Below are 21,043 nucleotides of genomic sequence, written 5' to 3' on the forward strand. Positions count from 1 at the left end.
GTGGCTTTGCCTCTCCGTTGCCTGAAAGGAACAGGTGGAGCAATGTCTCCCTGACAGACATTACTCCTGACATGTGCTCCTGCAGATGCGTACACCAAGATTGTAATCTCCATAACTGCTTCATGTGCACCAAGCCCCCTTGTGGAATCCTGCTGAGAGTTTTTCTAGATGCCGTCAGTGAAACCAAACTGTTATAAAATCTTTTAGTTCACCAACTTTTATACACTAAAAACAAAGGGTGCTTGTTTCCTCCCCTTGTGGATTTTTTTAAATGACTTTTTTTTGATTTTTAAGAACATTTTCTCAATGTATGCATATTTACTAAGAGACCAAGTTGTCAGAATTATTAAGTATAAATAAAGCTTCTAAACACAAATAGCAAAAACTTTTTTTTTAATTAAACTATGTCATGGCTCTTGTTTTGGCCAGGGCACAATAGTGAGCCCATCTTTTTGTGTGGCGTCTTTTTTTAGACTTTGTTCCTGTTCACCTCTCCCTGTGATGTCACAGAACATCTCTGCTTCTCATAGGTATCTTGCTGGCCCAGTTGAGCATGGGTAGCCAAGGATTAGGTTGAACTATTATGGCTTCTTCTTCTCAGGCTCATTCTTCAGATTAATGACCTCATAAAGATTATAAAACAACAGGAAAAACAGTGCCCTCTGGGGAAGTGAGGATGTGTGGTTAAATGTATAGAATGTACACATCCATTTACATGGAAGAACTGCATACGTTCTCCACAAGAAAACAAACAGCAGGATTTTACAACTGAAATGTTGGTTTGTCTTCTCATCTATTTAAGAGTGAACCACTGGAACTTGGGGACAAGATGAGTACAATGATATTGCAGCCTATCTGTCCGCTACAGTTGCAGTTTTTCATGATGAGCATTCAGAGTGTTAACTAAAACCATTGAAACAGCATATCCACCATTAAAACTGAATTTAGAAATAACTTCATGAGTGTTTTGCACCTTCAGATGGAATGGCCTTTAATAAATGCTATGAATAGCCATGTTTGACACTTGGAGTTTACTGTCCTGTTCATTCTTAGGCAGAGTCTAATGGTTTTCTCCTTTCTTCTTATGTCTCATGGATTATTAAAAACTGGACACCTCATAGATGATGAACCAGCTGGGCCAATGTGAGTACTTCATTGGACACAACTTTACAGTTTCTGATTGAATTGTGTTGTGTTTGCAGTTTAGTCAAAAGAAATACTAAAGATTGTATGAGAAGACAATTCCCTTACAATTAAAGTTGCAATGTACACTTTTAAAGCCTGAAATAATTCTGACTTTTGATCTCTAGGCCAGATCTTGTTTTTAGCCTTAGAAGTAAATAGTATGCAAAAGAAATTGAAATTGTATGTATTTGACATGCTTAATCTAATAATATCGGAGTAAGCAGTATAAGTTAGCTTCAAACTGGACTGTAGAATTAAGTGGTCTAGTTCCATTAACAATGCTGATGTCCAAGAGTGGAATGAAGTTGCCAGGGTTCCTAGAGTTGGAGATTATAGGAAGCAAGAGAAGGGGTAGTTGGTAGCTAGTTGGTAGCTGACAAGTTAAAAGCCAGAGGGCTCAGCATGGCTAGTTGCTGGTTACTTTTATCAGTTAAGAAATTAGTGTTCAAAGGAGTAAGTCTCTCTCACTTTTCTAAGTAATTAATAGCTTAGACATCTAAGGTGTGTGTGTTGTTTGCCTTGGGAGTCCGAAGAACCTATTAATTGAAAGCAGGAGGCAGAATATTGTTATACATTCTTAGGAGTAGAGTTTGCTGCTACACCAGGGATGGAAGAAGTGAAGAGTCTGTTTCCATGTGTTACCCTTTTCAAATAATGTGACTAGTTGACCTCACACAGTCCACTTTTTCCTCCAAAGGAAAACCAACTCTACCAACAATCACAAAGATAAAAACTTGCGCCAGAGAAACACAAATTAAGTACTGCTTTTAATGTAAGTATGCCTTCTTTGGAGACTTAAAAGTTCTATTCAAATGAACTGTGCTTCTGCTCACCTTGCTACAAATTCTTCAGTAGTTGGTGTTACATGAAGACTTTATAATTTCAGACTAGCTGATACTAACAAGTTCTTTCTGTTCACTGCAGTGGATGGAAAGGAATGCCTTTCAGCTTTGTTGACCCACATATTTACTATACTAGGTTCATTTCATATTAAATTCCTTGTATTGCAGTCTACTTACATATTTTTTAGAAGGAGTTAAAAAAAATAGTTAACTTCTTAGGCAGATTATACCCAAAAGCCTGTTAGTACTTTGTGTGATCTCTGCTGAAGGCAAGATAGAAATGTGGCCATAAGGGAACAGGGCCAGAATGCTTAGAGGCACATGGAGATCAGAGTTTCATACCACATCCCTGAGCATGCTGTTTGAACCAAAGCTGTGTCTGATGTGGCACTGACATAGTTGTGATGGAGTGACAGTGTATATTCTTTTAATTTCCAGATATCCTTCTCTTTACAGCTCTTTAGGTTCCTGAAAAACGATGGCAACATGACCTGCTAAGTTTTCTGCTTGGACCTCTTTGGTCTCTCTCCCTTTCAAGTGAGCAACACCACAATGACCGTCTAAAGCATGCCTTATTTAGCCTCTCCTATAAGGGTGACCTAGCCAGGTACATTTTAAACAATGCTTCAGTGTAGAAGGTGTAAACTATTTTGGGCTTGATGTGCTGTGAATGTTGCTTTCCCTCCCTTTGTTAAAAATATTTAAATAGAAATGAAAAGGTCCTCTGAGGATCAGATCATGCATGCGCCATTTTTTACTTATGCAGCTGTTAAATTGGCAAAGCTCTAAACGCACTGCTGCCATCTAGTGATCATTTTGTAAAGTACAGCAAAACCTACAGATATATACAGTATATAAATATATATATATATTTATATTTTTGGGGGTGGGAGAAATCCAAAATAAAGTCAACGCTTGTTTCATTTTAAGCTGCTGATACTCATTCCTTATTATTTGTCGTCAGATGAGGAAGCTGCAGTTCTGGTACAAACTGATGAGAGTGTATAGACTTAAGTCTGGCATTCTAAGGGCTTACCGTATAACTTTAGGAACCTGGAACAGTCCACTGAACGGCTAGAATGAATTGCAGTATATATGTATGATTGATTGCTTTTTAAGTGACTATTTTTCCTCTTGTCAAATCATGTAAATTCTGAAATCTTTTGCACTGATGTGTCAAACCTTATTCTTGTATATTCAATCAAGGCAACTTTTATAATTTCCCATTTGTTTTCAATGACCCTGAAATGTTAATAGCATGGTGATATTCTATGCAACTCTAGTTACACCTTTTGGTTTGACACTGTATTTTCACATTGATTTCATGACTGATGATAGATTTTATAACCTGACTGGGTTCTCATGCGGTACTAACTGTAGATGCATGTACTTGTGTTCTGTGTAATTATTGAAGTGCAATGGTGTACAAAAAAAGTGGATTCACCTGTTTTTAACAATAAAACATTGATAAAAGGTGCTTGGAATAATACTCTTTATTCAAATACCTTCAGTTCCTTAGTTGCATACATGTGCAGGGCTTTAGTTTCTCAACCCTGTAATCTTTTTAAGTTCCTTTTCCACCTCTTCCACAAATGCTGGGAAGTTTTGATCCATGAGACATAAGCGTAGAAAAGGTCCCAATTCTTCTGTTCCCCATGAAGAGCCTTCATAGGCGAGGGTCAGCTTCTCTGGCGCCAGGATAGACTGCAGGGGTGCCAAAAGACCAGAGGGGTTGACTGCCTGATCCCAGATAATTTAACACAGAAAACATTGCCTTAAAATTTAGAACAACATAAAATGTTACTGTCTTTAGAAAAATCCTTTTCTATACTTAGGTTTCACGTTTACAATTCTGTGCCTACAATTTCTTTCCTTCCTCTATCCCACTCTTGAGTGCTATATTCTTCCCCTCCTTCCTTCTCCCTTCCTCATTCTGTCACTGCCCTGAACCCCAATTAAAAAAAACCAAAAACACCCAAACCAAAAACACAGGTTAATCTCAAATCCACGGTCCTGTTTCTGCATCCCAAATGTCTGGATTATAGACAGATACTACTCACTGGGCCCAGCTCTACATTTTCTGGACATACATAGAAAGTGAGATAAACTTGGATCTTTAAGGAAACATTGATGTATCTGAAGTTGAGATCTGGATAACAATATTATTGTAATAGCATTCCTCATGTGAAGCTGGATTCTGAATGGAAGAAATGGGTTGACTACCTGGGGGTGTAGCTTAGTGGCAGAATGCTTGCTTAGTGTGACTGAAGTGCAGGGTTTGATCCTTAGCATAACTAAAGAAACAGGGTTAGGGTGGCAGGAGCTGGTCTTTGTAATTGGCCATCTGAAGGACAAAAGTCATTTGTTTTGTTTGATGGTGGTGATCTGAGTAATTTGACAGAGACATGCAAACTTTTCCATAGTCAAGAATATAGGATGTCCTAAAACTCTCATGTTGTTGATTGTAGTCTTGTCATACTCTTAAGGCTGGACTGGATAGCTATGACTCTCTTCTTCAGTCTTCACTTTGCCTTTTCAAAAATGTCATGTTCTACAATAAATCATAGTGTACAGTCCCTTTTTAAGGAGTCAGTCCTTTGATTTTTTTTTTTTTTTGACTTGACAGTGAAATAAAAGTATTATGTATTAGTAGAAATTGGCTTTTCCTTGGAGAGCAACATGAGAGCTCTACTCTGGTGATGCTGGCTGCATGGTAACCTCTGGCCTCCTATCACAGGCTTGAAGGTCAAAGTCTATACTCCACGGTTATGTTGCTAAGCTATAATGTTCCAGAGGTAGGTGGTTTAAAACATTTTTAATATATTTCATCTTAGAATGATTTGATACAGATTTAGCCACATTGAGTTGAGAAGCATCTGTACTTCTGGCTTCTTTCACTTCATGTGGATTATTACTAAGTGTTCCTATAATTCATTCCTCTTTTTGAAATTAAATATTCTATTGTGCAGATGTACTACAATTAATGCATTCTCCTTCAATTGGCCTTGGTTGTTTCGCTTTTTGTTATAAATGTCCAAGTTTGGTTATTTTGAGATGGGATCTCATTATTTAGCCTAGACAGTTTTCTCTGACTTATCACCCGCCTCAGTTCACCTCCTAATTTTCAGGGTTTCAGGCCTGTGTTACAACTGTGCCTCCTTAAATTTAGAGTTTCATTTTAAAGTAGCCAAACGCCTAGGAGTGGCTGGGTTAATATTACACAGTAAGTATATCTAATGTGTAACCACCTGCTAGGACCATGCCATTTGTACTCACAGGTGCAGCACTTGCCAGTGCAGCTTCTCTTCTTATTGTGGAAATGCAGGAGCACACAAACCGCAATGTACATACAGAGGTCAAAGCATGACTTTTAGCAGTCAGGTCTTTCCTGCCACTCTGGTGAGACAGAATCTCATTGTTTTTGGCCATTGAATCAAGCAACGTTCTTTATCTCTGCTTCCCATCTTGCCATAGGAGTGCTGGGATTTTAGGGCTCCCAGGACTGAACTTGGGTTATCAGGCTTGCCTGGCAAGTCCTTTTACCCACTGAGCCATCTTACTGGTTCTGTGAATTTTTTTTTTTTTTATTTTAGCTATCCTAATACACTGTCTTGTTGCAGTTTTAACTTACATTTCCCTAATCAGAAATAATACTGAGCATCATTTTGTATGCTTGTTGGGCATTCATAATTCATACAGCTTTTGGTAATCTGCAGCATCTTAAAACCACATTAGGAGCTGGGGAGATTAGCTCAGTGCCTGATGGGCGAGCAAACGACCCAAGTCTGATCACCAGAGCCCAAGTCAAAAAAAAAAAAAAGTGTGGTATACCTACAGTCCTGGCACTAAGACTGATTGTCAGTTCTGTGAGGGTCCCAAGTAGCACAGGGTGGTTTCAAACCCCTTATTGCCAAGGATGATCTTGAACTCTGTCCTCCTGCCTCGACTTGAGTATTGGAATTACAGGCATATAGAACCTAAGGGTTTGTATGTGCCTACACCACCAACCCTGAAAACCAATTCATAAGTTAACAGCATTTAAATGTTAGTTTACACTGAAATCTGTCTGTGCTTGACAGCTTGGAAGATGTGTGATTTACCACCCATGGAATCAGTGAGTTCCAGCTCTGTTGGGTCCACTTAGTTTTGGCGCTTAGCTCGCGTGCGTGTGCGTTTTGTGTGTGTGTGTGTGTGTGTGTGTGTGTGTGTGTGAGATGTCTCACATTGATATTGTCAGACAGGTAACTTCCTTTCTATGGGTTTACTGCTTGGCTTGGTGCAAGAGTTTCTCTAAGAACAACATGAATCAATAACAGAAATTTACCTTTCTAAATTTAAATTGCATTTTCAGATTCTGCCTAAAAGAAATAAAGAGACTACAGAAACAATATGCAGTCATGTTCTCCATTGAAAGCCACTGTTAAATTCTTCCAAATTTAGTATATTATAAAAATGGAATAGTGCTGTTTCATAACTTAAAAAAAATTAACGTACTGTGATTATTTCTCCATGCCAATGATAGGGCTTGATATGAGTTTGATTTGCTTGTTGTTGGGGGAGGTTGCCATGACACACATGGATGTGAGAGAGTAACTTTCTTCCACCTCATGGGTCATCATACTTGGCAACAAGCACCTTTAGCCACTGGGTCACCTTGCTGGCCTGATCACAGTTCTAGTCTGTCTGGAGTAATTCCTCACTTTAGCCACTCAAAATACCATTTATCTTGATCCCATTTTTTTAAAAAAAGAATTATTTATTTTATGTATGTGAGCACACTGTAATAGTCTTTAGCTATGACAGAGATAGTCACAGATGATTGTGAGCCACCACGTGGTTGCTGAGAATTGAACCCAGGATCTCTGGAAGAGCAGTCAGAGCTCTTAACCACTGAGCCATCTCTCCAGCTCTTGATTCTATTCTTAATTGTAAACATTGTTATGATAAACAATGTACACTTAGGTAGCTGAAATTCAGTCTTAAGAAAGTAGGATACTAAGCTTGTTTTATATCAGTTGTCTTCCAAAAGTTTATCCAACTTTATATTCACAGGATCATCTGCCCAAAAAGGTCAGAGCAAACCTGGGCTGTTTCTGTTCTTATGGATGCTTGTAATCAGGTGCTGGGACACTGCTGACAGTGTTCTCTGTGTCAGAACACAGCACCTTGCCCTAGTAAGACACTCCCGAACTGGGGAAGTCTGCCTCCTGCTGGACAAGGGTTTTCCTTTTCACAGTTGCTGGAGCATTAAGAGGTAAGAATTCTTTCTTTTTTTTCTGTGGGTACAGGCTGGGATTGAACCCAGGACCTCGTACCTGATCAGCATTTGCTCTCCTGCCTGCTCTCAAGTTAGTAAGCCAGCCATGACCCCACCCCCCACCTCACCCCCAGCCCTTATTTTCTTTATGTACCACTATTTACACAGTTTAATAGATGCTATTTAAATAAAAAAGGACTCCTCATCCTTTCAGGTTGATAAACATACAGGTTCTGTGAAAAGCATGAGTTGTTAGTATAAGCCCTTGCCTGGTACAGCCAGGATGTAGTGAACCGGAGATTCCTCAGTGAATTCGAGCAGAGGTAGCAGCCAACTACTATAAGTGTGAATGGAGCTACAAGTGGGCAGGAGCCATCTGCAAGAAGGTCTGTGTGGCAAGGGGTTGAGAAAGTCAGCAAGCAAAAGATTCTGAAGGGCCCTGAGATATTTTTTTAAAAGTGCTAAGTAGGCTCCTGGGCTCAGGCAGACTTCACTGCATAGTGTGACATTTGTTTATGAGCTGTTGGTCCATGGACTTAAAGAACTGGTAGAAGATGGGAGTCTGTAGGCATGCACAGCTTATATACCAGCTTTTAGCCTGCTGTGTCTTGGGAACTGAGCTGTTCCTGTTAAATGATCTGGAGTTGGATCCAGAGCCCATGTCCAGGTAAACAGCAATAGGGATTTTTTTTAATGCCTTCCTACTACTCTCCATGTTCCTTAGTTGAGATAGTAGCACTAAAAGATGGCCCTTGAAGGAATTAGAATCTAGGTTTGGTTTTGGTATTTGTTTTAGAATAGTTTATAAAACTTTATTCCAAAATTAAATTCTCTCATTCTTTCAAGGAAGGGGTGACTTCCTCACAGCACATGAAGCCAATCTCCTGTTTACTTCCTCAGACAGCCAGTGCCACTGCTAACCTGTGTGATCTAAGGGCAGGGGCAAGGCTAATGGCAGCAACCTGTCGTTGATTGACTTCATCTTCTGTTTAATAATAATACTTACGGTTTCTTTTCTAGGATAAGAGAAAGAATCAAGGAATAGAAATGTGTGTATTTTGTTCTCTTTTTAGGAACAAAATCCAGCACAGAAATACCTGAGCTCGATGTGTCACTGAGGTCCTTTCCTGTAGAACACCTGCCCCAGCTGCCATACACACGTGCTGCTCCAGGGTCAGGGAGGGCTGCAGAGAAACATGCAGTTAGAAAAGGAGGAAGGTGGGGTGGGGAGTGGGACTTAGATAAGTCTGGTTCATGTTTTCAATTCCTACAGTTTATCATGTGTTTACAGAAGTCAAACTCTGGTGCCTAGTGTCCCTCTATCTCTGCTGTCAGTGCTTTTGTGGGCTGCCTATCAGTTTAGCTCACGTGGGGCTACAGTGAGAAAGGTGTCAACCAAAATACCACCCCCAACACTAAACAGCAGCTGAGGGTGGCCACACTTCTGAGTCTTGTGGGCTCTTGGACAAGGTGGTTCAGCTTAGCAGTAGAGGGAAGCTTTGGGTACACACTAAGACTTTATTCTTGCTGCTACTGCTTCTGGACATCTGTGACCACAAGAGAGGTCCTAAGAACTACCACCCTTCTTCCTGTCTCCTCCTCCCACTCCCGAGCTCCTGCCTGGCCCTCTCCTATAGTGGTGTGGCTTGTCTCAAGAGCTCTTGGGTTGAGAAACACCTGGTGAGGCCACAATTAACAAAATTACAAGGCTAGGGGAAAGTAAAACCTAAAACACAAGCCAAGAAATGACTCAGGAACTTTAATTATTCCTATCTGCAAAGAAGGGAACAACTAGGTAAATGCTGCACCTTAGTGCTGCACGATGGCCTGAGCTTGGCCATGCCTCAACTTTTAAGGTAGACTAAGAAAGCAGGCGTCAGCTTTATGGCTCAGAAGTCATGGGTTGACTTGAGACATGTCTGCTCTAAGGCAGGCTTGCTATATGGAAACTGTGCTTGTACTCAATGGCTTGACCTGCTACCCTGCCAATTCAGTAAGTCTTTAGTTCCTTCTGTGCTCTGGAGGGTCTGATTTGATCACTGGCAGAAGGGCAGAGCTGAGAAGATGGCTGTGCTGGCTGCAGTGGTTGTGACAACAGTGTGGTTTCTGTTTGTTTTCCAGGCTCAGTGTTCTTCCCCAGTACTTCTCGTTCACCACTTCACAGTGGAGGCTCATGGCTTGCACGAGATCACACAGCTACCATAAAAACAGGCTAGGACTCTAACCTAGATCTGTTCAAATACCAGAGCTTGTGACCTTTGCATAATATCAGGCTGCTCACCTATCCAGAACACAAGTTACAGATGAGAAGAGTCCCTGAAAACAGACTTAGTCCTTTTAAGGTGTTTCTATCTAGACAGTCTGGCACCAGCCTTTAGAGTCAGCATACCAGAGCCTTTGTCTTCTGTTGTTGCTCCAGGCCCAGTCTGCATGTGTTCCCACATAGTCCAACTGTACTTGCCTTATCTGTTAATAGGCACATAGGCAGGCAACAGAGACTGAACCGTAGCAGTTAACTTGAAGTGTCTTGGCACCACAGCCACTGCTCTGGTCTTCACTTGGATAGTTCTCTCTCTCTCTCTCAGCCATTTGGAATCTTTAGGCACCATGCATTGATCAGTGTATACGTATTGTTCAGACTATACCTAACTTCCAGGTGTCAACACATTCCGTCACTTGTTCATAAAGGAAAGTCCCATTTACCTAGGGGGCGCTCAAAAAAGTCTTGGGTCAGAAAGGCCTTGGCACCTGTGTGGCAGACACAAGTTTTCCAAGATTCTTACTTCAGCTTACATTTCAGGCCCAGCACACCCGTACAAACTTGGAGGTTGGGGCAGGAGGATCACAGGTTTACAGGGTAGATCCTGTCCAAAACCAAAACACACCTGTTATTATCAGTAAGTAGTGTCCATTGTTGTCTGGAATGAAAGGCCTAGGTTCTGTTTGAAGTACTCACTGAGAGATGCGCTGCCCTGAGCTGCCCAAGGCTCTATGAAGCACTCTCCCTCCCTCAGGGCAGTGGTAGTTTAGCTGTCAGTGTCAAGTGTCTTGCTCAGGTGCTTTCCAGAAACAGCACTAGTCAGTGTGGGCCCCTTTTACTCTGCATGTCTTGGGAAACAAGGGCAGTCCACTGCCTGGCTTGTAGTGTGAGGAGCCTGGCTCCTCGGTCTTCTGGTCCCACTAATGCAGACAGTAAGGGTGGTAGGTAAGTGTTTACTGTGATGAAATGGTCTTGACCTTGAGGGGTCACACTTTGAGAACCCCTGCTCTGTAATGACGCTGGAATACATTTCTTGGCCTTTAGGCAGCTAGTTTGAAAGTATGAACCTTGAATTTAAAAGATCACTCAACATTAGATCTTTTTAAAAATGTGTGTGCATGTACATGGTAGTGAGAGGTCAGAAGAGCATACTGGGTCACACTGCAGCTGGTGTTACAGGCAGCTTTGAGCAGCCTCCTCACAGTGCACCACCCTGTCACAGTGCACCACACGCTCCGAGTTATCAGCACTCACCCCCTGCTGCAGTGGGTCCTTCCCTTGGCTTTCACCTGCCTCCCGGGGGCCTTGGCTCTGCTGAAGCTCCTGGGTGGTGCTGTCAGGCTCCTGAACGGTGACGTACTGGGCCAGGGTCTGCACACAGCCACAGCAGCGCTCCAGCGCCTCTTCCTTGGACTCCCCACTAAACTGGACACGAAACATTCGGCTCTTGTTCTGTGTGAAAATGAAATGTCAGCATTGAGTATTGTTCACCCTGAGGTCTCCCGGGGAATGCTCTCTTCCTTGTTGGGGCAGGTACACAGAAACCAGGGGCTTGTTTCTGTACTGTTTTAGAAGCCTTACCTCATACTAGAATTTATTTCCCCCAGGCAATGACACTAGCAAACTGGATGGTTACTCGATGACTGGAAGGTCATCATTTTATCTTGTTTTCAATACAGATTTTACAACTGATATTTTTCATTTTAAATAAATTTTTAAAGTTAGCATAAACTATTTAAGTTTCATAGCATCTCATTCCTTAAATAGAAAAGCCTGAAAAAATATACGACAGTCCTGGTCCACTAAAATGTTTGTGAATAGGACAAAGGAAAGAGCAGGCTGGGCTGGGGGGAAGGCTCTGTGGGTAAGGTGCTCACTGTGCAAACATGAGGCCCTGCGCTGGATCCCAGCACTCACATAGAAGCCAGGCATGCAGTTCTGCCTGTCATCCCTGCACTGGGGAGTGGCAACTGGAGGACGCCAAGGTCTCAGTGGCCAGACAGCCTTGCTGAAATAGTAAGTTGTAAGTTCAGTGAGAGAACCTGTCTCAAGAAATATGGTGGAGAGTGACTGAGAAAGACAGCTCTGATCTCAGTGAATGCTTATATGGGAGGGATGGAAAGGTAGTTGGCTGCCATGTTAAATGAGGTAGTGAACTGAAACATCCGGGAGGAGGGCGCAGGCACAGGCTCAAAGCATGTGCGCTCTTAACTTCTAGTATCCTGTATTCTTAGGACACATCACGGCTACACAGTCAGCTAAGGGAGAGCGCTTTAGTTTCCTGTATGAATTCCTTGGGCAGATTGGCAAATGTGGGGCAGGTGCGACTCAATTAAACAACAAGAAAAACTACAAGTAACCATCAGTTACTTGATTCTTAGCTAAAAACCAGACCTGGGTCATAGTAACATAAAACCATTACTTGAGTACCAGTTTCCTTTTGCCACTCTAATATTCTGTATGGATGAGTCAACCCACACAGACCTTCCCAAGCAGCTCTGCATACATTTGCTCGGTCTTTTCCCATAAAGAAGAAAGGTGCATGTAGACTGCCCTTTCCATGTAAATGACGTGTGAGTGTAAAAACATTCCCAGTATTAGCGAAGTTCTAAACGTTCCTATAAACAGTTGTTGCTTTCTCCTGCTCAGTTTATTCTGTTTATATAAAACTCACTAAACAGAGCCAAAGACTTGGGCTCTGGGGAGCATTCACCCAGCTTTCTGAGGGTGTTTGTCATCACTTCCTTGAAGAGTACCTGGATCTGTTAGAAGTCACCTTAAAGCTCTCCCATGTAATACATAATATATAGGTTGTATTTTGTGCATATTTTAAGCCACAGTGCTGTAGCCTAATTTTCTATTCAATGGATGTATAAAAATAGAAGTATAGCTCATTACTTCTAAAAGCTAAAGCATATCTCTTTATTTAACTGGCCTCCTACTGACAAATATTCAGGTTGCCCCAGCCTTTCCCCTATTTTAACTCCTGAATGCAGACTTGCCCATGTGCCTGTCCTCTGTGCACGGAGATGTTTTTCATGGTCATTTTTGTCACATAAGAGGTAAGCAGATTTTCAAACTTGCATTTCTCTGGTTCTAATTGAGCTTGGAGATTTATTCCTAAGCTTCCTAGTTCATTTGTATCTTTCTCTTGTGTGTGTGCGCTTATAGCTGCCTTTAGCATTTGAGACTTCTGGATGAATAATTCTGAAATTTATCAAGTCAGTAAAATGGACCTACGACCTTCTGAGAGGAAAAGGATCACAGAGCCAGAAGAGGGCGGCAGAGTCCCTGGAGCTGCAGCTACAGGCTGTGTGAGTGAGCAGCCTGCTGTGGGTGCTGGAAACAGAGCTCAGGCCTCTCCAAGAGCAGTTAAGCGCTCCTATCTGCTAGGCCATCTCTTCACCTCCAGGGAAAGCATTTTCAAGTTCACAAACTGTCCAGACAGTTTGGGTCATCTAAGCTGTCAGTCACAGTATTTTAAGAGGTGATTCTGATCTTAGCAAGATGCTTAATTTCAAGTTAGGTAATTTACAGGAAACTCCACAGACCTTTTGAGAACAGAGGAAGCAAGGCTGAGTGCTGGCCTCTGTACTGTCTCCACACATAGCACAGCAGAGGCTTTTCTTCCCAGGAGGGAATAGGATCACCAAGTGCTTAAGCCACTCTACAGCAGAAATGGTCACCCTGCTCTGGATTCCCCAGTGCTACCTGGAGCCAGGGAGGCATCAGAGACCTCAAGTACCCATTTGTGTTTTCCTGTTAGCTTCAGAGGTTTAAACTGCATCCCAGTCTTGAGGCCCAAGAGGACAGACACTAACCCAGGAGTGTTGAGAGGCCAGGCCCTGAGAAGTCATAAGGATTACAGAAGGTCACTGAGCAGAGCCCCCGTGACTGAATCCTGGGTGCTTTATAAGAAAAGAAACGATGTTGCTAAGTGTCAAAGTATTTGATGGGGCCAGGCAAAGGCACTTGCTGCTAATTCTGATGACCTGATTTCTGTCCCTGGGACCTACATGCTGGAAGGAGAAACCCAACTCCCCAAATTGTCCTCTTATCTGGCTCTCCCATGCCTCCTACTACCCAAAAAGATAGTGGTAGAAAGCACTTGCTAGAATGCATTGTGCAATCCTGGCAAACATCTCAGTAAATAAACTACACCTAAAACAGAACCTCCTCGATGTAGTAAAGACCTAAGCAGCAGCTAGAGATGCAGTTACCACTTGAACACCAAGGCCCATGAAGTCAGGGAGAGGCCAGGACACTGGCACAGCTACAGGGTACCAGAGGACAGTCTAGAGGCCAGTCCTGCTCCTGTGACAAGTACTTTCGAGAGCAACTATAGCAAAGCAGAGTTTCCATTGGCTCGGATTCATGGGGTTCCACTCACTGTGGAGCAGAAGGCATAGGGGTCGAGATGGCTGCTCACATGTGCCATCTGCAGAAAGAGATCAGTGCTGGTGTTCACTAGACTTTTCCTGCTTTATTCAGTCCAGATACCCAACCCACAACCAGGTGAGTCCTGTTTCCTCACTGAAACCTCCCTAGAGGTGCCAGCACAGGCATGCCCAGAGATGTCTTAACTAGTTGACTGTAAAAACAAGTCAAATTGTTTTTATTTCACTTCACAATGAAGAATAGCCATCACAGGTAGGGAGAGTACTGTAAAATGTGAACCACTGGAAATAAATAATCATTATTTGTAGATGATAAAATCACTTTCCTAGAAACCTAAATATTAGCATGTTAATAAAAGTTCAATAAGGAGGCTAAATTTAAATTGACTCAGAAAAAAAATCAATATTAAGTAGCTGGAAATAAGTTGTGGATAAAGAATATCATTTACATAACGGCAAGCAAAATACTTCTAGTTTTAATTTTTAAAAAAGTCTGAAGCAATGGCTCAGCAGCTAAGAGCACTTACTGTTCTTGCAAAGGACCTGAGTTCAATTCCCAGCACCAACATTGGGCAGCTCACAATTACCTGTAACACCAATGGTACCCAGGGGATCAGAAGCCTCTGACCACCAGGCACATGTGCATATACATTTAATAAAACAAATCCTTAAAAGGTCTAATTATGACATGCATTAAAGCTTATGTAAATGATTATATATACATATGCAGTGTCTAAATGCTTTGAAACAAAGTTAGTGGAAATGAAGTCTATGTATGATTTACAGAAGAAACACATATTTGTTAATGTTACCGTTGTTCAAGTATTGTTTATGCAGCTATTTCCTAGGAAAGACTGATTCACAACAGACCTCCTGGTATTCTTTCTGCCCCCTTTTCTCCAATGTTCTCTGAGCCAAAGATGGCAGTCCCTTGTTGGCACTGGGTTGTATCTGTTGCTCTCTGCATTGTGTCCACTTATGGTCCAGGAAGCCAATTCTTATGGTTTCCTTTAATGATTGTTACATTTCTTTTTGGTTGTTACGTCGTTAAACACTACATGTGACCTGCTGAGAGGCAGGCCTTCTTACTAACTTATTAAGTGTCATGACTGCAGCCACCTTAGAGATAATGAGCAGAAATGGCTTCTGAGATCGACGACTGCACCGTGGCCGGAAGCTCCTGGGGGCCAACATGAGACGTTCCATACTACTGCAGTTTGTCACCCACATCCATAGCAGAAAGAACTGCAAGTTCAAGTCAGAGGTCACTGGAAAGCCCTGTAGGTTCAGAGACCCCCTGAACTCTGCAGTGCTCTTTGGGGTCTGTGCTCCTGGCTAAGAGCCATTCACTGGATGCACGTGAGCGCTCCTTGAATTCCTAAAGTCTGACTTAAAATTAGTATCTGTTCCCTAAATTTCATCATTACATGCTTGGCCAAATGTTAACTGATTGGTTTTCCCTCTCTCCCTCTCTCCCTCTCTCCCTCTCTGTTTCTTCAGTTTTGAGACAGGGTTTCTCTGTGTAGCCCTGGCTGTCCTGGAACTTTGCTCTGAAGACCAGGCTGACCTTGAACTCACAGAGATCTGTCTGCTTCTGCCCACCTAGTGCTGGGATTAAAGGGGTGCGCCACCACCACCAGCTTCATGTATGTTTTATTTTTTTAAGGGGCTTCATCTAGGTGATTAGTTTGCATGCTTCTTTGATATTTAACATATCTAGCACACAAATAAAAGGGAATTTTAATTTTTTAAAGATTTACTTGCACTATTTATTTATGTCTATACGTGTATGTCTGTGTATGTGGGGAGGGGGTGCCCACAGAGGTTAGAACTGAGAATAAGATCCCCCTGGAACTGGAGTTACAGGTGGCTGTGATGCCATCCCATGGGGATCAAAGTACAGCTTATAGAAGTGGTTCTCTGTAGTTTATAGGTCTCAGAGATTGAACACAGCAAGCACCTTTCTCCACTAAGCCATTTACTGGCCAGGGAATTTTTGTTTGGTTTGGTTTTTGTTTTTTGAGGCAGGTTCTCTGTACATAGCCCTGGCTGACTTGGAACTGTGTTGACCAGGAAAGCTTTGAAGTCACAGAGATCTGACTGCCTCTGCCTTTGGAATGCTGGGATTTAAAGACATGTGCCACCACACCCAGTTCCTATTTTTAAATATTACAATGAGAAGAAACGACAATATATATTCCATGGAACCTTCAAAAATACCTTCTTAAACATCTAACTAAGCAGACACACTGTGCCAGCCCGCCTGCTCCCAGTGCTCAGAGCAGAGAAGCCAGACGGCACAGCCCCATGCTAGCCACCAGCCTGCATGCCAGGACGAGCTCCTACTTGCTTGGGGTTTTGCTTACTGGGCAAACCTTTCTTCAACACGTTCTTCCCGCACTGGTCGCCTCTGCCCCAGCTGCTCCCCGTACCCCTACCTTGCCACATACACAGCAATGGAAAAGTAGGGCATTGGTGTAAACAAGACTGGGCTGTGCAGTTCAGTGTCATCTTGCCTTTATTGTTGTTCCAAACAGAAGACAGTCCATGCGTCTTACAATCTTCAACCAGTTCTTGCTGCCAATGAGTGAAAACCCTTCCTGAAACAGCAATTAGGTGGGGTTAGTGACAGGAACAGAAAGGGACAAATACCTATTCATAAGTCACACATGGAATAATGCCACCAAATGCCAAGGTGCGTACCTCACCAGTACCAAGTCCCAGCACTCATTTAAAGACCGGCTTTCAACCTCTATATTAAAACTAAGAGAAATACCAGAGCAGTAAACATCACTCATACTTGTTGTAAAACGCACTTCTCTGCTTCCAGATTTGCCGAAGTGACCTTCCATTCCTGAGAAACAGCCTTCACTCTTCTCACTCAGGAGTTTAACAAACCCCCTGCTAACTGTGTGGTGAGATTCCTTGTCATAAGAACCCTGTTTTCTCAATAATGGTAAATGAGGCCATTTGGTCTTGTGAGTTTTCAGTTGTTTGTTTACATCTGACTGAGAAAGAGGGAAAGCCAGCAGAGAGCAGCAGCGGGTACAAGCCTCACAGAAGCACTCAGAGGACCTAGCAGTGTCTGCAGAGCGGATGTGCAGGGGCCTGGGGCCTGCGGCTTTTCAGCTGCCTGCCTGCTGCTAGGGATGCAGCCTGAGCTGGAACATCGTCAGCCTGAGCGCCCACCGTGAGCAGGAACTCCGCGTGGACAGCCTCTTTAACCTAGAAGCTCAAGAACTCTGAAGACAAAAGAAAATGCCCGTGGCTATTCTGGCCTCCCCTGTTTGCTCTTCCTCAATCCATAGTGGTAATTTTCAACTTCCATTGAAATTCACCAATAGTTTCTTTTTTTTTTTTTTTTTAAAGATTTATTTATTTATTTATTATATGTAAGTACATTGTAGCTGTCTTCAGACACTTCAGAAGAGGGGATCAGATCTTGTTACGGATGGTTGTGAGCCACCATGTGGTTGCTGGGATTTGAACTCTGGACCTTCGGAAGAGCAGTCGGGTGCTCTAACCCACTGAGCCATCTCACCAGCCCCAATAGTTTCTTTTTAAAAACAGAAGTCAGACAACGGCTCTAAAACTTCCTCGTGGTGTCGCTCGCCTTTAATCCCAGCACTTGGGAGGCAAAGGCAGGCGGATTTCTGAGTTTCAGGACAGCCAAGGCTACACTGAGAAACCCTGTCTCGGAAAAAAAAAAAACAAAAAAAACCAAAAAACCAAAACAAAAAAACTTTCTCATATTGGGAATGGCAGCACACACCCAAAATACTTAGGAATACTGACTCAGAAATATTGCCACGTTTGAGATCTGCTCAAGTTTCACAATGAAACTTGGTCTCAAAAACAGGACAAAAACTCCCAGATTAGTAAGAAGAAATGTGTCATTATGACACCCCCAAATAAGCTGTTTCAGGTGGCAGGCTGTGGGGAAGGCATAGAGTACACATTAGCGCAGTGCTTATGGTGCACAATTTGGCAATGCAAATGTATTTACCCTCTGACCTGAGGCCGAGTGCTAGGGATGCATTTGCAGATCGGCCTGCACCCATCATACGTCAGTAATGATGCGCGACGCACAGACATTACCGCACTAAACCTTATTGCATTTGTTTGTTTATTTAGCAAGAGGAGAGGGGCGCCATCATGCAAGTGTGGAGGTCAGGGGGCAACTTGCAGGATTGTGTTCTCTCCTTCCAGGGGTTAAATCCAGGTCAGGCTTGTGCAACAAGCCTTTTACCTGCTGAGCTACCCAGAACATGCTATGTTTTTGTTAGTTAATGTGAAATGTACACCCTCAAAAAAAAGTGGAGTTTAAGATAAAATATTTTATATAACTTCCACTTTTTAAAATAAATATTTGAAATCCAGGTTTTTAAAAAAATTTTGTGTTTGTTTGTTTGTTTGTTTGTTTTGCACTTTATATCCAGCCTGTCTGGATTACCACAAAATGGAGGAGCCAATCTTGGGCCTGTGCCTGACTCTCCCTTTCTCCCTTCAGACTCTGACCACCTTTATCTTGCTGGGTTTGGGCAGGGTTCCTGGAGTTCCCAGGGCCCCCGAAGTGCATGTGGTGTCTGTAAGGACAACTTCGCACATGCCTTACCTGCATTGTACACCTTGTAGTTCATTTCCAGAGTCTTGTCACCGTTTGGTCCCTAACCCCACCCCCACAGTCGCCCTGAAAGCTTGCCATGGTGGCTCATGGGAAGCTGAGGCAGGAGGACTGCCATAAGGTCTAGGACAGCCTGAGCTACATAGTGAGATCCAGAGCAAAACCCACTCTCAAAAATTAACAATAAAAAGTCTCCATAAACAAACGGAGAGATCAGGAGAGGGAGCAGAGGACACAAAGGACTCAGGTGCTGAGTCCACTGTGAATAAGCATGGCCAAAAAGAATGCCTTTGCCCTCATCTTCTGGGACTCTCTCCCTCACTGCACTGGTGTCTTTAGTGGCTCTGATGCACTTCCTGGTCCTTTCCAGATATGTTTCCTTGCTATATACCTCATGCTGGCCTCTAACTTGGCGCCCTCCTGTCCACGCCTCCCAAATGCTGAGATTACAGGCCTGTGTCTCTACACTTGGTCTCTGATGCCTCTTGGTTCCAACTCTGCTGGCCAGTGTAAGCTAGCCATTACGCAGGAGGATGTCACTGCAGGTAGGGTCACTGGTACTAAACAAGATAAATCAGCTTTAAACCCATGCCAAGTGTGACTTCATAAGCTTTGATGTGAACAGGGCACTTCATGTTCACAAAATGGCAAAGCATTCCCACCTGCTACAAAGACCCTGACTCTGAGAGAAGCACATGAGACCATGGCTCCAGAAATAGCTGGATAACTAACTGCTGAGAGATAACCCTCAGTCCCAAGCTCTGGGCGCCAAAGGCTTCCTGATGAAGGGGTACTGGCAATCACTCAGGTGCTGGTGGCAATATATTTAAAAATGAGATTCCGCCTAAAGCTTCAGGGCTGTGTTTCCACTCCCTTCTGTAGCTCTGAGGTTCAAATTATACTGAAAAGAGGAAAAATATCCCAGATAGAGTCTTTGCAGGACACAACATGAGGGAAGAAAGAAGCAGCAAGGGGTGTGCTTTCAACAGTGATAGCCAGTGGTTATTTAGTCAGAAAGAACAATGAGACAGGCATAAAAATCATTTGCAGGTGGGTCAGGATTAGATGGTAGCCTAGGACTTGAATGTGGGTATTCCTACTTCGTTAAAAAGTCTGCCATGTTGTGATGGAGAAGAAACACTGGTCTAATTTCCAAGGGGTCACCTCATATTTCCCACAGAAACAAACATCCTATCTCAGGCTGATGATCGTAGCCCATAGCCTGAGATGCTACACAGGAGCTCCCTGGGCCAGAAACACAACCCTGGGATCTCACGCTGAAGCTCTGGCAGTTTAACAGTAACCAGCAACCATGAGTAAGGCCACAGCATGACGCTGATTGCACCAGTCATTCCTCCCAGTGACTGCAACAGAGTCCAGAGACTGAGTCACAAATGCCTGCTGCAGCCTCTGCCTCACACACTCACCTGCTAGGACTCTGTGCCTGGCCTCATGGGAACTGCAGGCTGAGCCAATCAGCTGTCTCTCTTTCTTCCAAGGGCTTTCATTCAAAGAATCTTATGGAGCTTTTATTCTTTCTAATAAAACCTTCAGACACACCACAGGTCTGTGAGAGTTTCTCAGACTACTTATTCCCCCTTCATTCCCAAAGGAAACCTTTTTGCTTGGACATCTATTTTTCACTTGTAACTTTTTGAGAAACAGTCTCCTCACACAGTCCATACTGGCCTAAAACTCTCAACCTTCCTTCCCCCAGCACAGATTTTTGTTTTGTTTTGTTTTGTTTTGTTTTGTTTTGTTTTCATTGTGTAATATAAATCTTGAAGCATCCATACAAGAGTAGAGAAAACTAGCACAATGAAATGATCTGGTTACAACTGTCACACACAGCCCCTCATTACACCCACCCCACAGCCACCCATGCCCTGGATCATCCTGAAGCTAAGACAAATATCTGTAAATATCACAGGTTGTATTGCTTCAAAGCTCAGGTCTCTAAAAACATAAGCACAACTTGCTGTGGCGGGATGGGGTATGGGTCTGGGTGGGCTGCAGAGAACAGGCAGGTAGATGACGGCCATGTGTGCAGATCAGGTGCTCTGGTGTGGCTGCTGAGCATCATGGAACAGACAGTTGGCTCCAAGGATATTATGGTAGGCTCGGGCAGCTTCATGATGTCCGGCACAGTAATCAGCTACTTGCTCATCGAGATAAAGAACACCAGGCATGGCACTCTGAAATATCAGACAGACTGTGCTCCTAACATGGGCTACTTTATGATCGATCCCTTTGTATGATGGGCTGGCCCTGCTCCTTGCTAGCTGCAGCACTCTGGAGAGCTGGCCCTGGCCCTGCACCGTGCCTGTATAGTGCTGTTAAGCTGCCTGTGGTGGTAGGGAGAACTGGCCCTGGTGGTGGTGGTGGTGATGGGGTACTGGAGAGCTGGCGGGCTGACCAACCCAGGCTCAGATCCAGGGATGTGAGCTGGCCCACACCAATATCTACTCCATCTATGAA

The 21,043-nt window shown here is 43.3% G+C and overlaps 2 protein-coding genes across 17 annotated transcripts in view; one reads left to right on the forward strand and one right to left on the reverse strand.

Moving 5' to 3' along the window:
- Nptn (neuroplastin) overlaps window positions 1–3,504 on the forward strand; it is a 70,640-nt gene extending 67,136 nt beyond the window's left edge. For 3 of the 9 annotated variants that reach the window (NR_151824.1, XR_003947820.1, NM_009145.2), the window contains 3 exons: window positions 1,122–1,143; window positions 1,883–1,957; window positions 2,484–3,504. Coding sequence is in view for 6 of the 9 variants with exons in the window: in NM_009145.2 (NP_033171.2) it covers window positions 1,122–1,143; window positions 1,883–1,943 (83 nt within the window). In the remaining 3 variants the exon portion in view is untranslated. Of the gene's footprint in view, window positions 1–1,121; window positions 1,144–1,882; window positions 1,958–2,465 lie in introns of all 9 variants that reach the window. The other 6 variants (XR_003947819.1, XM_006510882.2, NM_001357751.1 and 3 more) reach the window with 4 other exon arrangements.
- Rec114 (REC114 meiotic recombination protein) overlaps window positions 3,481–21,043 on the reverse strand; it is a 169,851-nt gene continuing 152,288 nt past the window's right edge. For 3 of the 8 annotated variants that reach the window (XM_011242821.2, XM_011242819.2, XM_011242823.3), the window contains 5 exons: window positions 16,458–16,541; window positions 10,799–10,996; window positions 8,382–8,468; window positions 5,304–5,423; window positions 3,503–3,767 (listed from right to left, as the gene is read on the reverse strand). In XM_011242821.2, the coding sequence (XP_011241123.1) occupies window positions 3,567–3,767; window positions 5,304–5,423; window positions 8,382–8,468; window positions 10,799–10,996; window positions 16,458–16,541 (690 nt within the window). In that variant the 3' untranslated portion in view covers window positions 3,503–3,566. The other 5 variants (XM_011242820.2, NM_028598.1, XM_030244650.1 and 2 more) reach the window with 5 other exon arrangements.

Source organism: Mus musculus, chromosome 9, assembly GCF_000001635.26.
Source record: "Mus musculus strain C57BL/6J chromosome 9, GRCm38.p6 C57BL/6J".
NCBI lineage: Eukaryota > Metazoa > Chordata > Mammalia > Rodentia > Muridae > Mus > Mus musculus.